At 23.9% G+C, this 18,073-nt stretch overlaps 1 protein-coding gene across 1 annotated transcript; it reads left to right on the forward strand.

Annotated features, from left to right (window-relative positions):
* The first annotated feature begins 8,322 nt into the window (after positions 1-8,322).
* LOC135119602 (splicing factor 3A subunit 3-like) lies at positions 8,323-14,728 on the forward strand. Its single transcript, XM_064044006.1, has 13 exons — positions 8,323-8,399; positions 8,468-8,568; positions 8,625-8,785; positions 9,585-9,832; positions 11,536-11,605; positions 12,137-12,251; positions 12,346-12,457; positions 12,512-12,572; positions 12,637-12,685; positions 12,772-12,923; positions 13,531-13,650; positions 14,075-14,165; positions 14,595-14,728. Exons 8-13 carry the CDS (start codon positions 12,570-12,572, stop codon positions 14,726-14,728), a joined length of 549 nt encoding a protein of 182 aa, XP_063900076.1. The 5' UTR covers positions 8,323-8,399; positions 8,468-8,568; positions 8,625-8,785; positions 9,585-9,832; positions 11,536-11,605; positions 12,137-12,251; positions 12,346-12,457; positions 12,512-12,569.
* Positions 14,729-18,073: the final 3,345 nt, after the last annotated feature.

The following is an 18,073-nucleotide window of genomic DNA, read 5'->3' on the forward strand; positions in this document are numbered from 1 at the left end:
CAGATGAACCAACGGAAGATCGTTTATAAAAGTGTAGATTTTTGGGACGATGCCGACCTTCTCAAGTATTATTATTATTTATTATGTTTAATTTTACTTATATTTATTTATTATAGTTAAATTTGTCTCTTTAAATATTATTCCTACTATATATATATCGTTACTACTATTATTATTTACCGTTGAAACAGTGATGTGCTTCGGGGCGATGCTAAAAAGCGACGGATGGCTAATTATTAGTATAGACTTTCGTACTTCCTCATAATTATTAAACGGTTCTCCTTTATAATATATAAAAATACAAAAAAGGAAAGTTAATAGTGTTCGTTACAATTATAATAAATAATAATAAAACTGAATAATTAAAAAATAATATTTAGAAAAGTTAAAAAACTTTTTAGAGTACTTGAAAATGTTAATAATAAATATAATAATAGTAATAAAAATTAAATACTTTTTATGTATTTCTTTATAAAAATCTTAATAGTAATTATTATTTAAAAATATAATTATATAAAAAATAAACTTTTTATAATAAATATTTTTATAATAATAAAAATATATAGTAATAATAGATATTAAAAAAACAGCATTAATTAAAGTAAATAATAATAATAACTGTTATATAAAAAATTTATATAAAGATGTATTAAGAAAAAAATTATTTTAAATTATTAATATATAACTGTATATTATTTTTTATTATAATAAAAATAAAAGCAAATTATACAAAGAGATAAAAAAGAATTTTTATTATAAACTTATTTTTTCCATTATTATTAATTTATATATTATATTAATATTTTTTGTTAAAAAATCTTTACTTTTTTACTTATTATTATTACTAAAGAAACTTTTTATTATAGATTATTTTTTTCATTATTATTATTATATATTATTATATTATTATTTTTTAACAAAAAAAACTTTTCTTGTTTCACTTATTATTATTATTTTAAAAATGAAATTTTATTATATTTTCAATTGTTATTTAATATAATATATTATTATTTTTAAGAAAATTTTTCTTGTTTTACTTATCATCATTATTTTATTTATTATATTAAATGAAAAACTTATTATTATTTTAAAAAAAAGCATTTTCTCGTTTTACTTTTTATTATTAAAAAACTTTTATTATATACTTATTATTTCGTTATTATTATTTTCTGTAGAATTATGTTAAAAATAAAAACTAATTATTATTTTTAAACAAATTCCAACTTTTCTTGTTTTCCTTTTTATTATTATTAAAAAATTTCTATAATTTATTTATTTAAACTTTTCTTATACTATCATTTTAATAAAAAAAAAATAAACTCTTTTTATTATTTATTCAAAAAAGGAAATGATTTATTACAAATTTATTATTTCATATTTTTTTATTATATTATTATTAATATAAATAATAAACTTTTTATTGATATTTTTTATTTAAAAAAAAAGGAAATCATTTTATTATTAATCCATTTTATTTAGTTTTTTTTTCTTATTTTATTTATTATTATTAAAAAAATTATTATAAAGATTTTTTCTGTTTTTCTTATTTTGTTATTACAAAATATAATAAACCTTTTTATTTACGTTAATTATTATTATTAAAAAAAATATTTTATATATTTATTTTATTCAGTTTTTCTTATTTTAATTTTTTATATAAAAAAAAACTTTTAAAAATATTTTTGTATTCATAACTTTTATTAGTATAAAAAAACTTTTTAGTATTAATATTATAAAAATATATTAAAAGTTGCTTTTATTCATGTTATTAATTATATATTTTATTATTATTATTATTATAAAAAATATATTTATAAGTTGCTTTTATTATTAGTATTTATACTCTATTAATACTATTATTATAAAAATATATATATAAACAAGTTGCTTTCATTATTATTATTTATTGACTTCTTCTCTTGTTTTTAATGCATTGTTTATTATTATTTCTTAAACTTTATATTTTTTTTGTAGTATAAAATTTTTCTTCACGACTTTTAATACTATTAAAACTTTATTATTATTATTTATACTTTCTTCATTGTTATTATTATTTTTAAACTTTTCTATTTATTTATGTTATATGAAATACATTTTATTTACTTTTTATTATTGTTGTTAACGTTTTTAATATTATTATTATAAAAGTTGCCTAATCCCATGAAAACTACATTTCTTATTTCGCTAAACTTTCTTGCATGAAGCAATTGTTCCACTATTTCACCGCATAATAAGTTTCCGATTTCTCCCATCGTGCCTTATGATAAATATTATAATATATAATTGTAATAATAATAATAACATAAAAAGATAATATTAATAATATAAATAATATAAATATAATAAAAATAAATTAATATAATGAATATAATAATATAAATATAATAATAATATTAATAAATAGATAAATATAATTTTAATAAATAACTATTAGTAATAATAAATATAATAATAATAAACCTGTTGCACAAAAAGAGCAGCCCATTTTACATCCAATTTGTGAGGAAACACAAACTGTAGTTCTTTTTTCTCCGGCGCTGTGACGAATAATTACCGTCTAAATAATAATAATAATTAGAAATAATAAAAATAAATATGAAAAAGAAGTTTATAAAAATACAAGAAAATAAAAGGAAATGTTAAAAGAATTGAAATTTCATAATAATAAATAAAATTATAAAAAATTAAAATAGTAAGCTTTGGTTTGCCTCAATTTTATAGCCGTCTTGTAGCTGAATTAATAGTTTAGTGGTCGAACCGTCGATGGAACTAAAATAATGATTATAATAATAGTAATAATAACAATAGGAACATAAATATGGAAAAAAAGTTTTTCAGTCAATAGCCATTAACTAATAATAATAACCTGATTGCTCCTTAAAACAACTAAATACTCAAGATGGCAAAATTGATAGTTTTTATTAAAAATTAAAAAGCAAAGACGTCATAAATATGGTGGAAAATAGAGTAAATCAGTGCAATTATTTCAAAAGGACCAAATTAGTTTATTTCTCTTGCAATGTATAGCAATGATAGTTAAGTCACTAAAAAGCACCAAAGTAAAAAATTGGTTTTATTTATGTTTAATTTGGTAGGGTTCTAATTTTAAAAATTATCAAAATTGGTATATTAATGTTATGTATACATTAAGCCCCGCTTTGCCACTCCTTAGGTAAGTCTACAAGGCAACGGGCTTAACATATAAAGCAAATACGCTCATTAATTGATATTATAATAATATATAATGGGATCAACTCAAGTTACTGTACAAAATGTAAGAGTATAAATTACTTTTTAACATCAACGACTTTGCTCGTTAGAAGGTCAAACTTTTCTTGAATGGATTTTATAGCATACAAAGGAAAGCTTGAAAGTTCTTTTAAACGAGATAAATCATAAATTTCCGGAGTTTGCAGGAGATATTTGAGAAGTGAGATTGAATGAAGATTAACATTTCTATAAAGTTTAAAAATAAAAAAAAAATTATTTTTTATATGGTAACAATTAACATATTTATGTTTAAGAAAAAGTGAATTTTAGTAAATTGCTTAAGTTTATAATATAATTCTTTATTAATTTTATTAAGTTTATCTATACCTCACCCCTAAATCCTCTAAGAAATCGTTTAACGTAAACAAATCTATAATTGAGAGGGGACAAAGTTTTCGAAAATGTTTCGGCATTCTAAATTATACTACTTATAAAAAACTTTTTATTAATAATTAATTAATTAAAAGGTTACATAAGAGAATCAATAATATTATAAAAATCTTTTCATAAAATATTTAAAATTATTAAAAACTATAATTTTCAAGACAGAAAATATAATTAGTTAATTTATTTTGTAATACAACAAAAATATATAACCAAATTTATAAAAGTAACTTTTCAATAAGTATTGCTTTTTTTTAAACGGCTCTCGAACATTTTATTAAAAGTAAAGTAAGATTAAAAAGGTAGTGCAACTAAAATTTAATATAATCAACTGTATTGAAATAATATTAGATTATAAAAGTAAAGGAGCCGTAAAAAAATCGTATTTAAACCAATAAAAAGTACAAAAATACATTAAGCAGATCATATATTTAAACATGTAAACTTAAAAATACTTAAAAATTATTAAAAATGTTTAAAGCATTAAAAATTTTTTTGAAAAGTATAAAATAAAAATATGGGGATAATGCTTTCTTACATATAAAGTTTAGTCAAAAATCGCTGGTTACTGTGTTTAATTACTTTGCATACAATATAAATTAGAAACTAACATAAATAAATTTCTTTAATATGAAAAAACCAGCATATTCTGCTATAAAAGACTTATAGTGAATTAGTCAAAAGTAGAATAATTTAAAAAAAAAAAAATTAATATAAAGTTTATAAGCCTAGCAGATGGAATGGCACAATCCAAATAGATAGGTTTTTTAATAAAAAAAATAATGTACACATCTACTATTAAATTTACTCAGAAATATTCCTGGCCCCCATTTCAAGTAGCCCTAAGCACGTGCAAACTTGCCAAGTACAATTGTTTATGTTAGTATAGTTATTAATAATTCATTAATAACATATTTATTACGTTAACGTATATTCTACTACGCCTAAAAAACAGCCGAAAGGATCAACTGCTATTCTTTTTTTTTTAAAAAAAAATTCTTTAAACTTTTTATATAATCGTAAGCCTGTTAACTTTATTAGTTCTCATTATAAAGCAGTGGACTTTTTTTTTCATTTAATTTTTTCTATGTTTCTTTTATTATTAAAAACCTTCAATTGCACTACAACGTTAATAAAAATTCTTTTCAAACCTTGTAACTTCGTTCAAAAAGTTATAAATGTATAAATATTGAAATAAGAAACTGACGGTGGTTTTATAGGGCATTACCAACTGGGGAGCGATTATTTTTTTAAAATGTAGGCATGGCAGAGTTTTAGGGGGTTTTAATTTTTTTTGCTCTTGCGTTGTTACTCGCTTGTGGCATAGTTCACACTTGTCATTTCGTGACTTTTTTATAATAGACTTTTTATCTTGTTGCTACTTACAGTTACAATATATATTGAGAGCATTGTTCATGTCGGGTAAAAACGTTTCTCCTGCCGTTTCATCGGTAGGCAAAAATCAGATAGCTGCTATCGTTTCCATGCATATTCCCGCAAACAAAGCGGCACCCGCACCACCTTTAGGTACTCATTTTTAGAAGCTCTTTTGAAACTTATTGTTACACCATCCTCAAATTTTTTAATGAAAAATGCAAGAAATTATCATTAAAAGAGTTATACCTTCTTTAGTTTTTAAAGATTTTTTAAAGAAATCACTTTACATAATTTACGTTACTTATTAAAATTTTAATTCTTCGAAAAATGGATGTTAACTAACTTAAAAGATTTCTTTATTCTTAATTTTATAACTTATATATAACTATTATCAATCAGTTATAACTTAAAAGGTCCAGCGCTCGGGCAACGGGGCGTTAATATAATGAAGTTTTGCAAAGAATTCAACGAAAGAACTAAAGATATAAAACCTGGAATTCCTATTCCCACTATTATTAATATTTATGGTGTTTTTTTCAGGCATAGATGTACTTTTTGTAGCATTTGTTACTCTTATTTTTGTCTGTAGGTGATAAAAACTTTCAGTTTACTACTAAAAAACCACCGTTTTCTTATTTTTTTAAGGAAGCTCTTGGAACAAACAAATTAGCTTCTTGTCCTAATAGAGAAGTTGTTGGTAATTTTTTGCTTGGCAGTTACCGTTTTTCGTTGTTTACACTATTTAGAAGCCTCTCACTATTCGCTAACTTGCTTCACTATTTTTAGGGAAGCTTTCTCTAAAACATATTTATGAAATAGCCAAAGTAAAGCATGATTGTGAAAGCGTTAGGCACGTCCCTTTTATTTCTTTTTGCAAATCTGTGATTTTTAACGCTCGACTTTGTGGCATTGAAGTCGTGAAAGAAATTTAAAAAATAAATAAATTTATTGGCCTGATCTTCATTTTCTAAACTTTGTTTGGTTTAATATGTAATTTTCCTTATAACTTAATTTTACAGTACTTTACAATTTATATACAGATATATCATTTATTTTCTAATAAGCTTTTACTTTACACGTTAAGATTATTGTTAAATTACTGAATAGCGGATGTCTTTTCTATTTATAGTGTACATGCATTAGGCGAAAGTTTTTATAAGCGAGTACATTTTTTTATGAAATTATAATTAAAAATTATTTTATTGTTTTTTGTTGCTTGCTTTTCCGTTTATTCTTTATTTTATTAGGAAAAAGTGTAATATTAAAAATTTAATAAAAAATAAGTAGCCGAAAAGGAGAACACTGAACTAAGAAAAATTTGTTAAATCTAAAGCTAAAAAGCTTCGCATTATTACAATAAAAAGTTATGTTTCTCTGCTAATTTTTTATAATAGGAATGTTAACTTTAAGCGGGCCACTTAATATTCTAAATTCTTAACTCGTTAAGCTAGCAAGACTTTTTAGGATACTCAATTTAAATAAGCACCTTTTTTTATTAATAAAACTTAATGGCAAGTTTAACTTAATTACTTGAAAATTTATTTTTGCAAAAGGCAAAAAAAAGAAAAAGAAATTAGACTTATAGTACTACAAACTTTTATAAATATGAATGTTAAAGGCATATTTATAAAAATCTCTAAATTTTTCAACTTTTTGAAGAAAAGTAAAATTTTATGAAAAATATCCACTGGTACTAGTGTAATCGCGATTTAGATTTTTATTTATGCCTTTAATTTTTTTTTACTACTTTTTTACTTTTTTTTTATTGCCTGGACATTCTAAGAACTTTGCTGGCAAGGCTGTTGAAAGCATTCGACTGTTTACTATAATCCTTTTCTTGTGGCAGACAATTTTAAGGCGAACAACCAAAACAAGCTGTAATATCTATAAACTCTCACTGTTACGTGAACAAGGACTAAAATGAATAAAACTTGTAAATTTTTAAGTGAAAAGAAAAAGTTTTTTAATGTTTGCTGTCGATGTGAACTTATTTTAACTCTAGACTTTTTTAAAAATAATATTCTATTTAAAATGATTTCTCCTAATTTCTCACTTTTATTTTGATTTCGTAAGTTTGCCATAACTTTTCTAAATGCCCTTAACAAGAACAACAGAATATAGAATGCAAACTTTACAACTAAATATAAACCTACTAATACCTGTTTATAACCTACAATACTCGATAAATTTCATGAGATGCAATTATCGTCTAGTGGTTAAAATAGTTATCATTTTATCCCTATCGGGGTTAAGGCGAGTGTGTTGAACTCATTACAATACGTTAATATCTACTTTAATCTTTGAAATTGCTTATTATATTCGTAAATTAACATTTATACATATTATTTGCAATTATATTGTGTTCTGCTGAACTCAAAGTTTTAAGATATAGTTTTTACATTCAAAATGGATAACAGTAAACAGTTGCCGTAAACGTCTTCGATATTAGTAAATCAAGTTTTTTTCAAGTTTTTCAAGGTTTTCTTACAGCTGGCAAAAATCAGGTTGTTAGTTTTTATTTTAAACATATGGAAAATCCGTCTGTCACACGTTCACTTTATCTGAAATTCAGGTTACATCCTCGCAAGAATAAACCGTTCACCCAGCTTGGCTTTAAGTCCCTCACGCAAGCTGGCACTCTTCATCTCTCAAGTCCTTTTTTAACGACGGGGATTGGCCTTTGGTGTGTCTTCTTCTGCCAACTCGTAGCGAGGGCTTCACAGGATTCTCTACTCTTTTCGCTGTTATTCAAAGTGACGTGTGTCCTTTTAGTCAACGTTTATACACGGTTCGTAACAAAATTCACTTAACAGGTTATATATGATACACAGGTAAAAAAAAAAAATTAAACAAAAAACAAATTAATTCCAAAATATTTTATATAACGTAAAGCTTAGCACCCGCAACACCTTAAAAAAATTATTTTAAATAAATTTCTAAAAAGGGGTTTAGTTTTTTACTTATAATAACTTGGTTTAAAAAAATAAATTAAAAGCAGAACACACTCATCTTTAAGATTAATTGGATCGCGTTAGCTTTTCAAAGGGGGAGTTTGCTAAGAAGGTGAGCACGAGGCTTAAAATGTAACATCACCATTAATATGGTTCCTTATTGTTATTTAGTAGCTAATTGTTAAGACAAATAAATAATGGGCCCAAATAGAGGAAAGTTGAGCACAACTTATAACTTAAATTGCTTTCTCTTTTTTCTTATGCTCTTTTTTTATAGAAAGTTGCTATTCTTTTTTTTTATTTAAGTAAATTGTCATGAATTCTTTAATAGAAACACAGAGAAGCCTTCATGAAGAAATTGAGTTGTTAGAGGACACTTTAGTTTCTTCCCTTTGTGAAGATTATACTAAAAAATCGGTTGTGGTTTATAATAATTTTTTTTATATTTCATAAAATTTCTTTCATTTCCTGGTAAAAATAAAAAGAGAAAAGAACAAATGTACCATGAACACATGTGTGCTGCTTTGATTAGAGACATGCAAGTAAAATCCAAAAAGCTTATTAGTATATATGAAGACAGGGACGGGTATTAATAATAATAATATTATTATAAAGTGTATTTTTTATATTATTCATATAAAGTTCAAGAGCAGCGGAGATACAAGCAATATCGAAGCCCAACGAATTTACAGAATTTTATAAGCGGTTTACTGAAGTTAAAAATGCTTATAAATTTGATCGGAACGTTATCGAGCCTCCAGTTTCTGTGGGTTATAAAGAAAATGATCCTCTTATTGTGAAAGGTGGAATATCATTATTAATAAATTATTTAAACGAGTATAAATAGAATATTTATTTTAATTATTTATAAGTTGTACATTTAGATCGTTAGACTATTTTTTTTAACTTTTTATTTATTAATATACTTTTTAAATTAAATTTGACAATTTAATACACAAATCTATTCTGTATTTTATGATATATATATATATTTAAAAATTGTAATTTTGGTTTTAGGATCTCATTTAACATCATTATTTCTAATTTTTAAAGCTGAAAGTAACTTAATAGTATTCTCTCTTTCTATATAATATTTATTACTATTTTTAATAACTATAAAAGTTTGTTTTTATGAATCATATCTTCTTTTCAACTTATAATATTGTTCAATATTAAAAATTTAAATTTTTTAATAAATATAACTTGTTTTTTTTTACATATTAATACTAAACTTTTGGTCTTTTTTATATAAATATTATATAATTAACCTAACTTTATTATTATTTCGTAGTTGTGGAAACTTTATACCTCTTATTAAATTATCTTTCTAAAATCTACTATGAATTATTAAATTTTTGATTTTTTTTAATTTTTTATACTTTTTTATTTTTTTGTTATACTTTTAATTTTTTAGTTTATTTATATATTTTTATATAAATTAACTTTTTTACTTAATTTATAAATTTTTACTATATGTTTTAGATGCTTTCTTAACTTTCCTTAATAAAACCTAAATTATTATTGTACTTATTAAATTTTTTTAGTGATTAATTTTTTTATTATATTTAAGTAATTATTTTTATTCTATTTATTTTTTTCAAGCGCTTTTCTCTTTTACTGATGAGGAAGGCTTTGGAAGATTTTTAGATTTACTAGAGCAGCACGTTTTGTTTGTTGACTTTTTAAAAAAGCGCAAGCTTGTAGAAACTTCTGTACCAGCAAAAATAGTGAAACGGAAGAATCCGCTTGAAGAGTCGCTAGAGTACTTGTCTTATTTGAGTCATTTCGATGACTTCAAGTGTATTCCACTCGAGTTGAAGCGAAGCGACGATTATAAAAAGTTTTTTTTAGTAAAAAAAAATTTCTTAATTTTTTTAACTTTTTTTTTTAATTTTTATTATGAAATTAGTAATTTTTTTTAAAAAAAGAGCAATTTTTAAAATAAAATGTAATCAATAAGAGGTTATTATTAAGAAATAATTAAGAAAAAATTGTAATTTGGAAAAGTTATTAGTAATAATTTTATTAAACTATCCAAGTCTTTATTATTTTTTTAAGTATATTCTACTCGAGTTTAAGCGAAGCGACGACTATAGAAAGTTTATTTTATAACTAATTTTTTTATAATTTTTTAATAAATAAAATGAATTAAAGAATAAATTACATGGTACTATATATAAATTTTTTATTTTAAAATTAGTAACTTTTTTTTTTTGGTTAAAAGAAGAGTATATATAATTTTTTTTTATGAAATTTATATTTTCATTTATAACTACTATATTTTTTATTATACAAATATTAATAAAAATATAATTTTATTAAATAATTATATATCGCAGAAATATTTAAAAATGATAAATTTTATTGAAGTTGCTAGAGTCTTTATTATTTCTTTATAGGTATATATCACTCGAGTTTACGCATAGCGACGATTAGAAAAAGATTTATTTATTTTATATAAATTTAAATTTTAACCATTATTTATTATTTTATATATAAATTAATCTTATCAAATTTATTTTGTAGTAGTTATAAATTTTTTGTTATTGAATTAAATAATTTAATTTATATGAATTTAGTTTATTTAAATATTTTTATTAAAAAATTATTTAGTATTTATTAATTAAATTGAATTTTATAAAGTGAAAATAAATTTATTCATAAGATAAATATTTTGTAGAATTTATATTTTTTTTGTATCCAATGAGCATTCCTTTTTTTTAAAAAAATACAATTAAAAAATTTACTTAAAAAATATTTACAAAGTGTATAATCTATATTAAAAAGAATCTTTATAATAATAGTGTACATATTAAAAAAAACTTAGGAAATTGTTAAGGTTATTACTTATGTAAATTTCTAATTTTAAATAAAATTATAATCAATTTTTTAAATTTTTTATTAATAAGAGCGTCATTATGAATATAATAAAAAGCTTATATTAAACCCCGTTTTTATGTATATATAATATTTAACTATAAAAATTATTATATATTAAGAAATAAGTTGTTGAATTTACTTAATTAAAATTTTAGTACAAAATCTTAAAAAATGTTATCCTTATTATTTATTACATTTTGATATTTATTATTTTTTATTAAGCAAATTTAATAATAATAATTGATAACCAAACTTTCATTGATCTTAAGTCGATATATTTAAATTGTTGAATTAAAAACTTATTAAACAAACTTTAATAAAATTAAATTATGAAATATGTAAACAAATGCAATATGTTTTTATACTTACAATTAGAGAAGATAAACTTTATTATAATATAAAATAAACTTTTAATTTATAATAAAAGTTTATAAATAAAAAAATGAAAAACAAGCTTAGTCATTTGAATAATTATACTTTTTTTTGTTATTTAAGCCAAATTATTGTGTATAATTTTTAAATTAAAAAGAAAATAAAAAAAATTCCTTTTTTTTAAATTTTTTTTTGATTTCATTATATTAAAAAAAGTATTAGCTATTTTTATATTAGTTTATAAAATATTAATTTCTATATAATTTCACTACTTTTTACTATTATTTATTTCTCATTACAGTTACTTAAAGTCTTTGAAAACTTATTTATACGAATATTATCAGCGCACACATCCCTTGGAAGTTTTTGAGGTTGAAATAATAGTAATATTTATAATAATAAGAAAGTTAAATACACCAGTTGTATGTTAATAAATTTATTTGCAAGTATATATATGTATAATAATCATATTGGATATGCGGTTAAATAATAATTAAAAGTATTTAAGCATAAGTAGACAGAACTAAAATATAAATTCTAAAAATTACGAACTTAATAATTAACATTAATGAATCAGTATTTTATTGTTATAAAATATAATTCAAAGTAAAAAAACTACAGTAAACTTATAAAGAAAAGTATAGAAATTAATTTCTATTATTAAAAGTATTGTAAAGTTTAAGGAGGATTTAAATAATAATATTATGCATTGCAAACTTTATTAATAATTTTTATAAATTATTATTGATATTATTGTTATTAAAAAAATTTTTTTACAAATAAAATAAATCATAAAATTTTTACAGGAAAAGTATAAAACAATAAAATTTTTGGATTAATGGTATCTAATAAATTAAAAAGTTAATTATACTTATTGTTATTACTAATATTAATATTAATAGGCGATAGAAGAAGAATTAAACCAGCAGTTTGAGGCATTTTGGGCAGAAGGGGCGTTGCCAGGATGGGAAGTGCAAGACCAGAAAGAGTTACCCTCTAAACTATTTTGTGTTCCTTGTAAGGTTTTTTTAGGATTGGCCACTTTTTTGTTATTATTTATTGTTTGGAGGAAGAAATCTGGTTTGATTAATTACTTTCTGTTTTTTTTCAGGCTGTAAACAATTTGCAAAGGAAACTGTTTATCAAGCGCATCTCTTTGGCAAAAAACACAAAAAAGCACAAGAACTTTTTTCACGGGAAAAGGGGTCTCACATTGATGTTGGGTACGTTCGCTTGCTTTTATTTATATATTATTTCACTTATCTTTTTTTTATTAGTGCTCTCAAGCTTAATAACGTACATTTACTTCGAGATAAAGATAAGCATATTGCTGAAATGGTTATATTTATTCTTATTTGTTTGGTATTACTTTATTCTAAGTGATGTTACTTTTTCTTTGTAGGAGTTTAGCGTACAGTTCTTGGCTAATAAACTTTCTGAGCAAAGAGAAGGTTGCTTATTACATGATATAATAATAATTCCAGTAATGATTATAGTTTCAATAATATAATTAATAATAATAAATATAATAAAACAGCCACCAAAATGAACGTGGAACGGAAGCAAGCCAGAACCGCTTCCGAGTGGGCCGAGGAAAGCGAAGATTCTGATCTCAGTGAAGAAGAGGTTGAAGTGGAGGATGACTATCAAGCTGCTCTTTATAACCCGAAAAATCTTCCACTTGATTGGGTAGGATTTATAATACATTAACGCCATTGGTCCATATTGAGGTTACTTTGGTAATTATTGGTGTAATGATCTAGTTAACAAGTTATTGATCCTTTTTAAATTTTTTTGGTAGTTGCAAATTTTGAGGGTAGCTGTTGTTGAAAGTTTGATGGCATTAAAGTTGCGTCTATTTTCTTATATGCTGAACCATTTTTTTAATGTCCAACAAATTTTTATGGTGTAGTGTTTACTGGTCCAGTTTTTTACATTATTAAATTATTTGGTAGGTTTTTCTATTTTATGATTTATGTCGCATTCTTTTTAACTTTCATTTGGCGTTAAATAAACCTCAAAATAATTTTATTGTCCTATTTATTATATTTTGGCGGTATTTGACTTCTTACCCTCGCCTTTATTAACTTGCATTTAATATATTGAATTAAGCATCACTTCTAGCTGTTTATATTATTCTGCGGCAGAAAACTTGAACATAAATTTTGTATTTCACTTTTTTTTAGCCAACGCTGCTTTATTCCTGTTATTATATTAAACTATTTGACAGCGTTTGTAACTTTTATATTATTTTTTGTGCTTAATTGTTTATACTCAAATTTTTTGCTCTGTATAGGACGGAAAGCGTATTCCCTATTGGTTGTACAAACTGCATGGCTTGAGTAAATATTACAGTTGCGAAATTTGCGATGGGGCGCAGTATCGTGGGCCAAAAGCTTTTGCAAGACATTTTCAAGTATCTTCCTTTTTATAATAGTAAATATATTTTGAATAATTTGTATAATAACAGTCACTTCACTTTTAGAAAAATATTAAAAAAATTTTTTTTGTTATGGTTAAAGTAATTGCTATAATAATAGCACTTCACTTTTTAAATGTGCAAAATTCTTTTTTTTTTTGTTTTTTTAAGGTTAAAAAGTGGTTATTTTCGAACTGATAACTTTTTGAATGATTAAATAAATAATATAAATGCGCTTCTATAAACTTTTTTAATTGGTTACATCTGTATTTTTACTATTTTTACAAGTATTTTATTGTAATAAGCCAACAGTAAACTTTTTTGAAGTTTTTTTTTCAACTTTATTGTTACTTCTATCTTGTATATATTATTATTGCAATATTTATAAATGGTTTTATTATTAGTGCTGATTATCTAATAGGAAGCCAAGCACGCTCAAGGAATGAAGTTGTTGGGCATTCCGAACACCATCCATTTTCAAAATGTTACTAATAAAGAAGAAGCTAAAAAATGTCCCCTTTTTATATTAATTTTATTTGGCGCTATTTTTTAATCCTTAAAATTAGTACTATGGTTTTTTTGGATAATGGCGCGTTATAGATTGTATAACGATTTAGTGCGCTAATTTTTAGAGTCTTCTTTGGTTATATATTCATTCTTTACTTTTAATGTATTTATATTTTTTTTCCCAGAGTTATCGTATAGTTCATTATAATTTTTTTTGTAACAGTATTTTTAAATTTATTTTTTATCTACTTTTTTCAATCGCTTAATTTGTTGAGTGAATTTTTATTAAAAAAATTAGCGCACTTTTTAATTGAATTTATACACAAAAAAACTGGCGAGGATGTTACATATTTATATAACTTATAATTTATTTAATATTACTATTTTTATAGTACTAACTTTTTATCTTTTAATAATAATAATAATTTTTTTAGTATGGGAAAAGCTAAAATTGGACAAACAGAAACTAATGTTTAAGCCCGATCAAGAGGAAGAGTATGAAGATTCTTTAGGAAATGTCGTTTCCAAGCGTATTTATGAAGATTTAAAAAATAATAATCTTTTATAATTGGCGGAAGTTATAATTTATATACATAGAAAATAAAAGTTAACAATATTATAACAAATAAACTAAAATAAATAATAATAATAAAAAGTTAAATAACAATGTTTTTGTTAAGACGTATAACACCGTTTTGAGTAACAAAACTACTTCTGTTGTTTTAGAAATTGTTTAAACTGCTTACAAATTTTTAAAAAATTTATTAAAAATTTTGCTTTAAAAATTAAAATTTGCTTAGGGAAGGTTAAGACTATTTACGATATTTTGTTTAGTATGTAATATCCAGAACTACTTTTCATTATATCTACAAGTTGACCTATTCTTATAGAGATTACCTTTATATTTTTAGAATTTTTTTTCCTTTTGTTACTTACAAAAACGCTTCATAGTAACTTTTTTTGTGCGCTTAAAAAAAATTATTGCAGGTGGACACGGCCTTAATCATCTGCGCCGCTATTTGCTAATTTGAAGCGGTAGAAGTTTTTATATTCTTACTGAAAGTCAAAAATTTGCTACTATTTTTAACTTATTTATGCTGGGAGCTCTCTTTACTTAGTGCTATACACGAATGTGTGAGCGCGTTTTTTCCCTATAGTGGTAAAAGTCCGTTTAAAAGGGGTAGTTTAAGTTTTTTTTACTATGAATCTTAGTACAAAATACTTTTATTTTACCACACATCCAAAAGTGCGGCACTCCTTCCCATGGTAATGAGAGATTACTATAAATAAATTGATTTAACGTTTTTTACTGTAAAAATACATTTTTTTATACACGTATACAACTGCATACAGCGCTAATTATTAATTTGTACAGTGTTTAAAATTATAAGAAAACTTCGGTTAATATTTAAAAGCTACCTTACCGAAAAACGTTGGCTTACTAGTACTTTACAACTACTTTTATTAATCCTGTTCAAATTTATTTATTGGAATTAGAAGGTTTTTAGCTAAAACTAAGAAAGTGTAATATTTTCTTATTACTCGAAAGCTACATAATAAGTCTAAGGGAGCGCCTCGTAATTTTTGATTCTTACTAAAATAATATTAAAAATATACTTTTAACATATTAATAGTAAATTTACTAATTTAAAGGAAGTTTCTCTAAAGTAAACACTTGCCATAAACATTTTTCTTTACATTAAAAATACTTGTTTTATAAGACTGAGGTAGAATTTCACTTGAGCTACCTTTGGGAGCTCACCTGGTTAGCTTTTTATTTTTTATAATACTATGCACTTCATTAGCTCATTGTTCTACAGAATATTAAAATACGTAGATTATTTTGTAAAGGAAACAATTTTTGTAAATAAAATCATAATAAAACCAAAAGTACTTTAAAATGTAAACTACATTTGTAAAGAACCAAACACTACACTTTTCAGTGCCTTAATACATTGCTTATTTTATTTTTCAGTTTGTGTTATTTAAGTACTTTAATTATAATTAGTTTTTACCTTAAAGTGCGTAATTAAAAAGTATGGCACCTTTTGATTTTAAACCATGTCCGCTTTCTAAGTAATTAATTTAATACACAATATTTTCTTCGGTAGGTTGAGTACAAGTCCGTATCTTTAAATTGATCCTTTAACGAAAGTGCTGTTCAAAAGTAGATCTCTTCTCAAAACTTTGAGTCTCAAATGTTTAGATCGCAGTGTAGTAATAACTTAGCTAAATTAAAGTACGATTAAGGTATAACTTTTAACAGGCGAATTTGACTTAGCCTAAAATCACTTAATACTGGCTGAAGCGTAATATTACCAAGTCTTAGACATACTAGTTAGAGCTAGCGTAAAAAGCTTTGATACCAGTCTCACGTAAACCTGGGCGAAGGTCAAGGTAGCGGATCCTTTACTCATTAGACAACGAGCCACGCCTGTATGTGCTGTGTTTCCAGTTAACGGCTTGCCTAAGATAATTGACTTGTTCCCACCATATGTTTTGGACCTACAGTAGGGCAACCCTTACCGCAATTCCAGGGGGTTGCTTTCAAATTAGCTGACCGCTTTTTATGTAACACTTTATAATGGGGCCGACGAGAAGAGACGGGGGACTGCCAGAAGCTGGACCTTAAAAACAGACAGATTTCGAATTTGCTCGATCGGCAACTTGAGGAAGCTACGGCGGATCGGTTTAGTATACAACAGCCTCATCAGACAGTCGTCTCACTAAAGAACTATTAGGGGACTCGATTGGTCGCGTCTACTGCATGATAATACGAGTATCCAAGAGCAAAAAAAGAGCTGTTTATAAATTTATTACTAAACTGGATTATATAAGACGAAGCTTTAAATGAATTTTATTTTGCCGTTCTGACGGATATTAAAACTAGCAGTAAGCGAACATAAATGTTGTATTAGTGAAAAAAATTGTGTAAAGCTCAGATCCAAGTTAATTAGCTTCCTTCGGCAACTCCCTGCCAATTTATAGATCATAAACTTTTATAGGACCCATTTCCTCGTTTTTAAAAGTTCCTTACGAGTACTAGCTGATCTTCAAATTACTTAAGTTAATCTTTTTTGCAAGTAAGTATTTATATGTTGGCTTCACGCTTTTTTTTGTTACACTATTATAAGTTTCGAGTTAACTTCAGCCTTTGTTTACTTTTCTTAAACGTATTAATATTTTAGAAGACAAATTTTTAAAATAATAAAAATTTCAATAGAGAAGACAATAAATAGTTTGTGTCTCTTTCCTTTTCTTCTAACTCAAGGTGAATACAAAGCTTTATTTTTCGAAGACCACTCGTTTAAGGAATTTTTTTTTAAAAAAAATAGAAAAAATATTTGTTTACGTCCGTAGAGTTAGAGTTTTACCACATTATTAATTTTAAAATCTTAAGCCTTTAAAGTTGGTAATTAAGTTTACCACTACAGAAGTAAGTTCTGTTCTTAAAGTTAAGTCAGTGGCATCTTTCCAATTTTTAAAAAAGAGTGGTAAAGGGAAAAAGTAGGTGTTACGCAACAAGTTTTAAACATTTTTAAGCTCTCCTTTAATCTTTTTTTATTTGGAGTTACAAAAAAAAAACATCCTTAATTCAACTACTTGGAATATGAATGCTAACTATTTTGAAATTAGGAAGTAAATCTTAAATTTTTTTTAAAATAGAAGCATTGGGGTCCTAACTTTTTTAGCTATTTATAATTAATAGTCGCTTAAGTTATACTGACGTTTTTGGTGTCTTTCTGTTCACTAACCCCCAAAAATACGCCAGATTATGACATAGAAGATGAGAGGCCACTCACGTAATCTGTTAAGAGTTCGTATAATATACTTCAAAAAACAATTTTCCTGTGACGGCGTCTAAAGTTAAGAAACAAGGGGATTCAATAATTCTAGAATATAGAGCTAGTTA

The sequence above is a fragment of the Zophobas morio genome, unplaced genomic scaffold (assembly GCF_036711695.1).
Source record: "Zophobas morio isolate AGI-343-1 ecotype UQ-CSIRO unplaced genomic scaffold, CSIRO_AGI_Zmor_V1 ptg000276l, whole genome shotgun sequence".
Classification (NCBI taxonomy): domain Eukaryota; kingdom Metazoa; phylum Arthropoda; class Insecta; order Coleoptera; family Tenebrionidae; genus Zophobas; species Zophobas morio.

Bases quoted from the DNA above. Each gene is read 5' to 3' on its own strand.
- LOC135119602 (XM_064044006.1), top strand. The intron at 12,686-12,771 runs GTTGCTTATTAC...ATAATAAAACAG, and splicing joins ACTTTCTGAGCAAAGAGAAG to CCACCAAAATGAACGTGGAA. The intron at 12,924-13,530 runs GTAGGATTTATA...TGCTCTGTATAG, and splicing joins AAAATCTTCCACTTGATTGG to GACGGAAAGCGTATTCCCTA.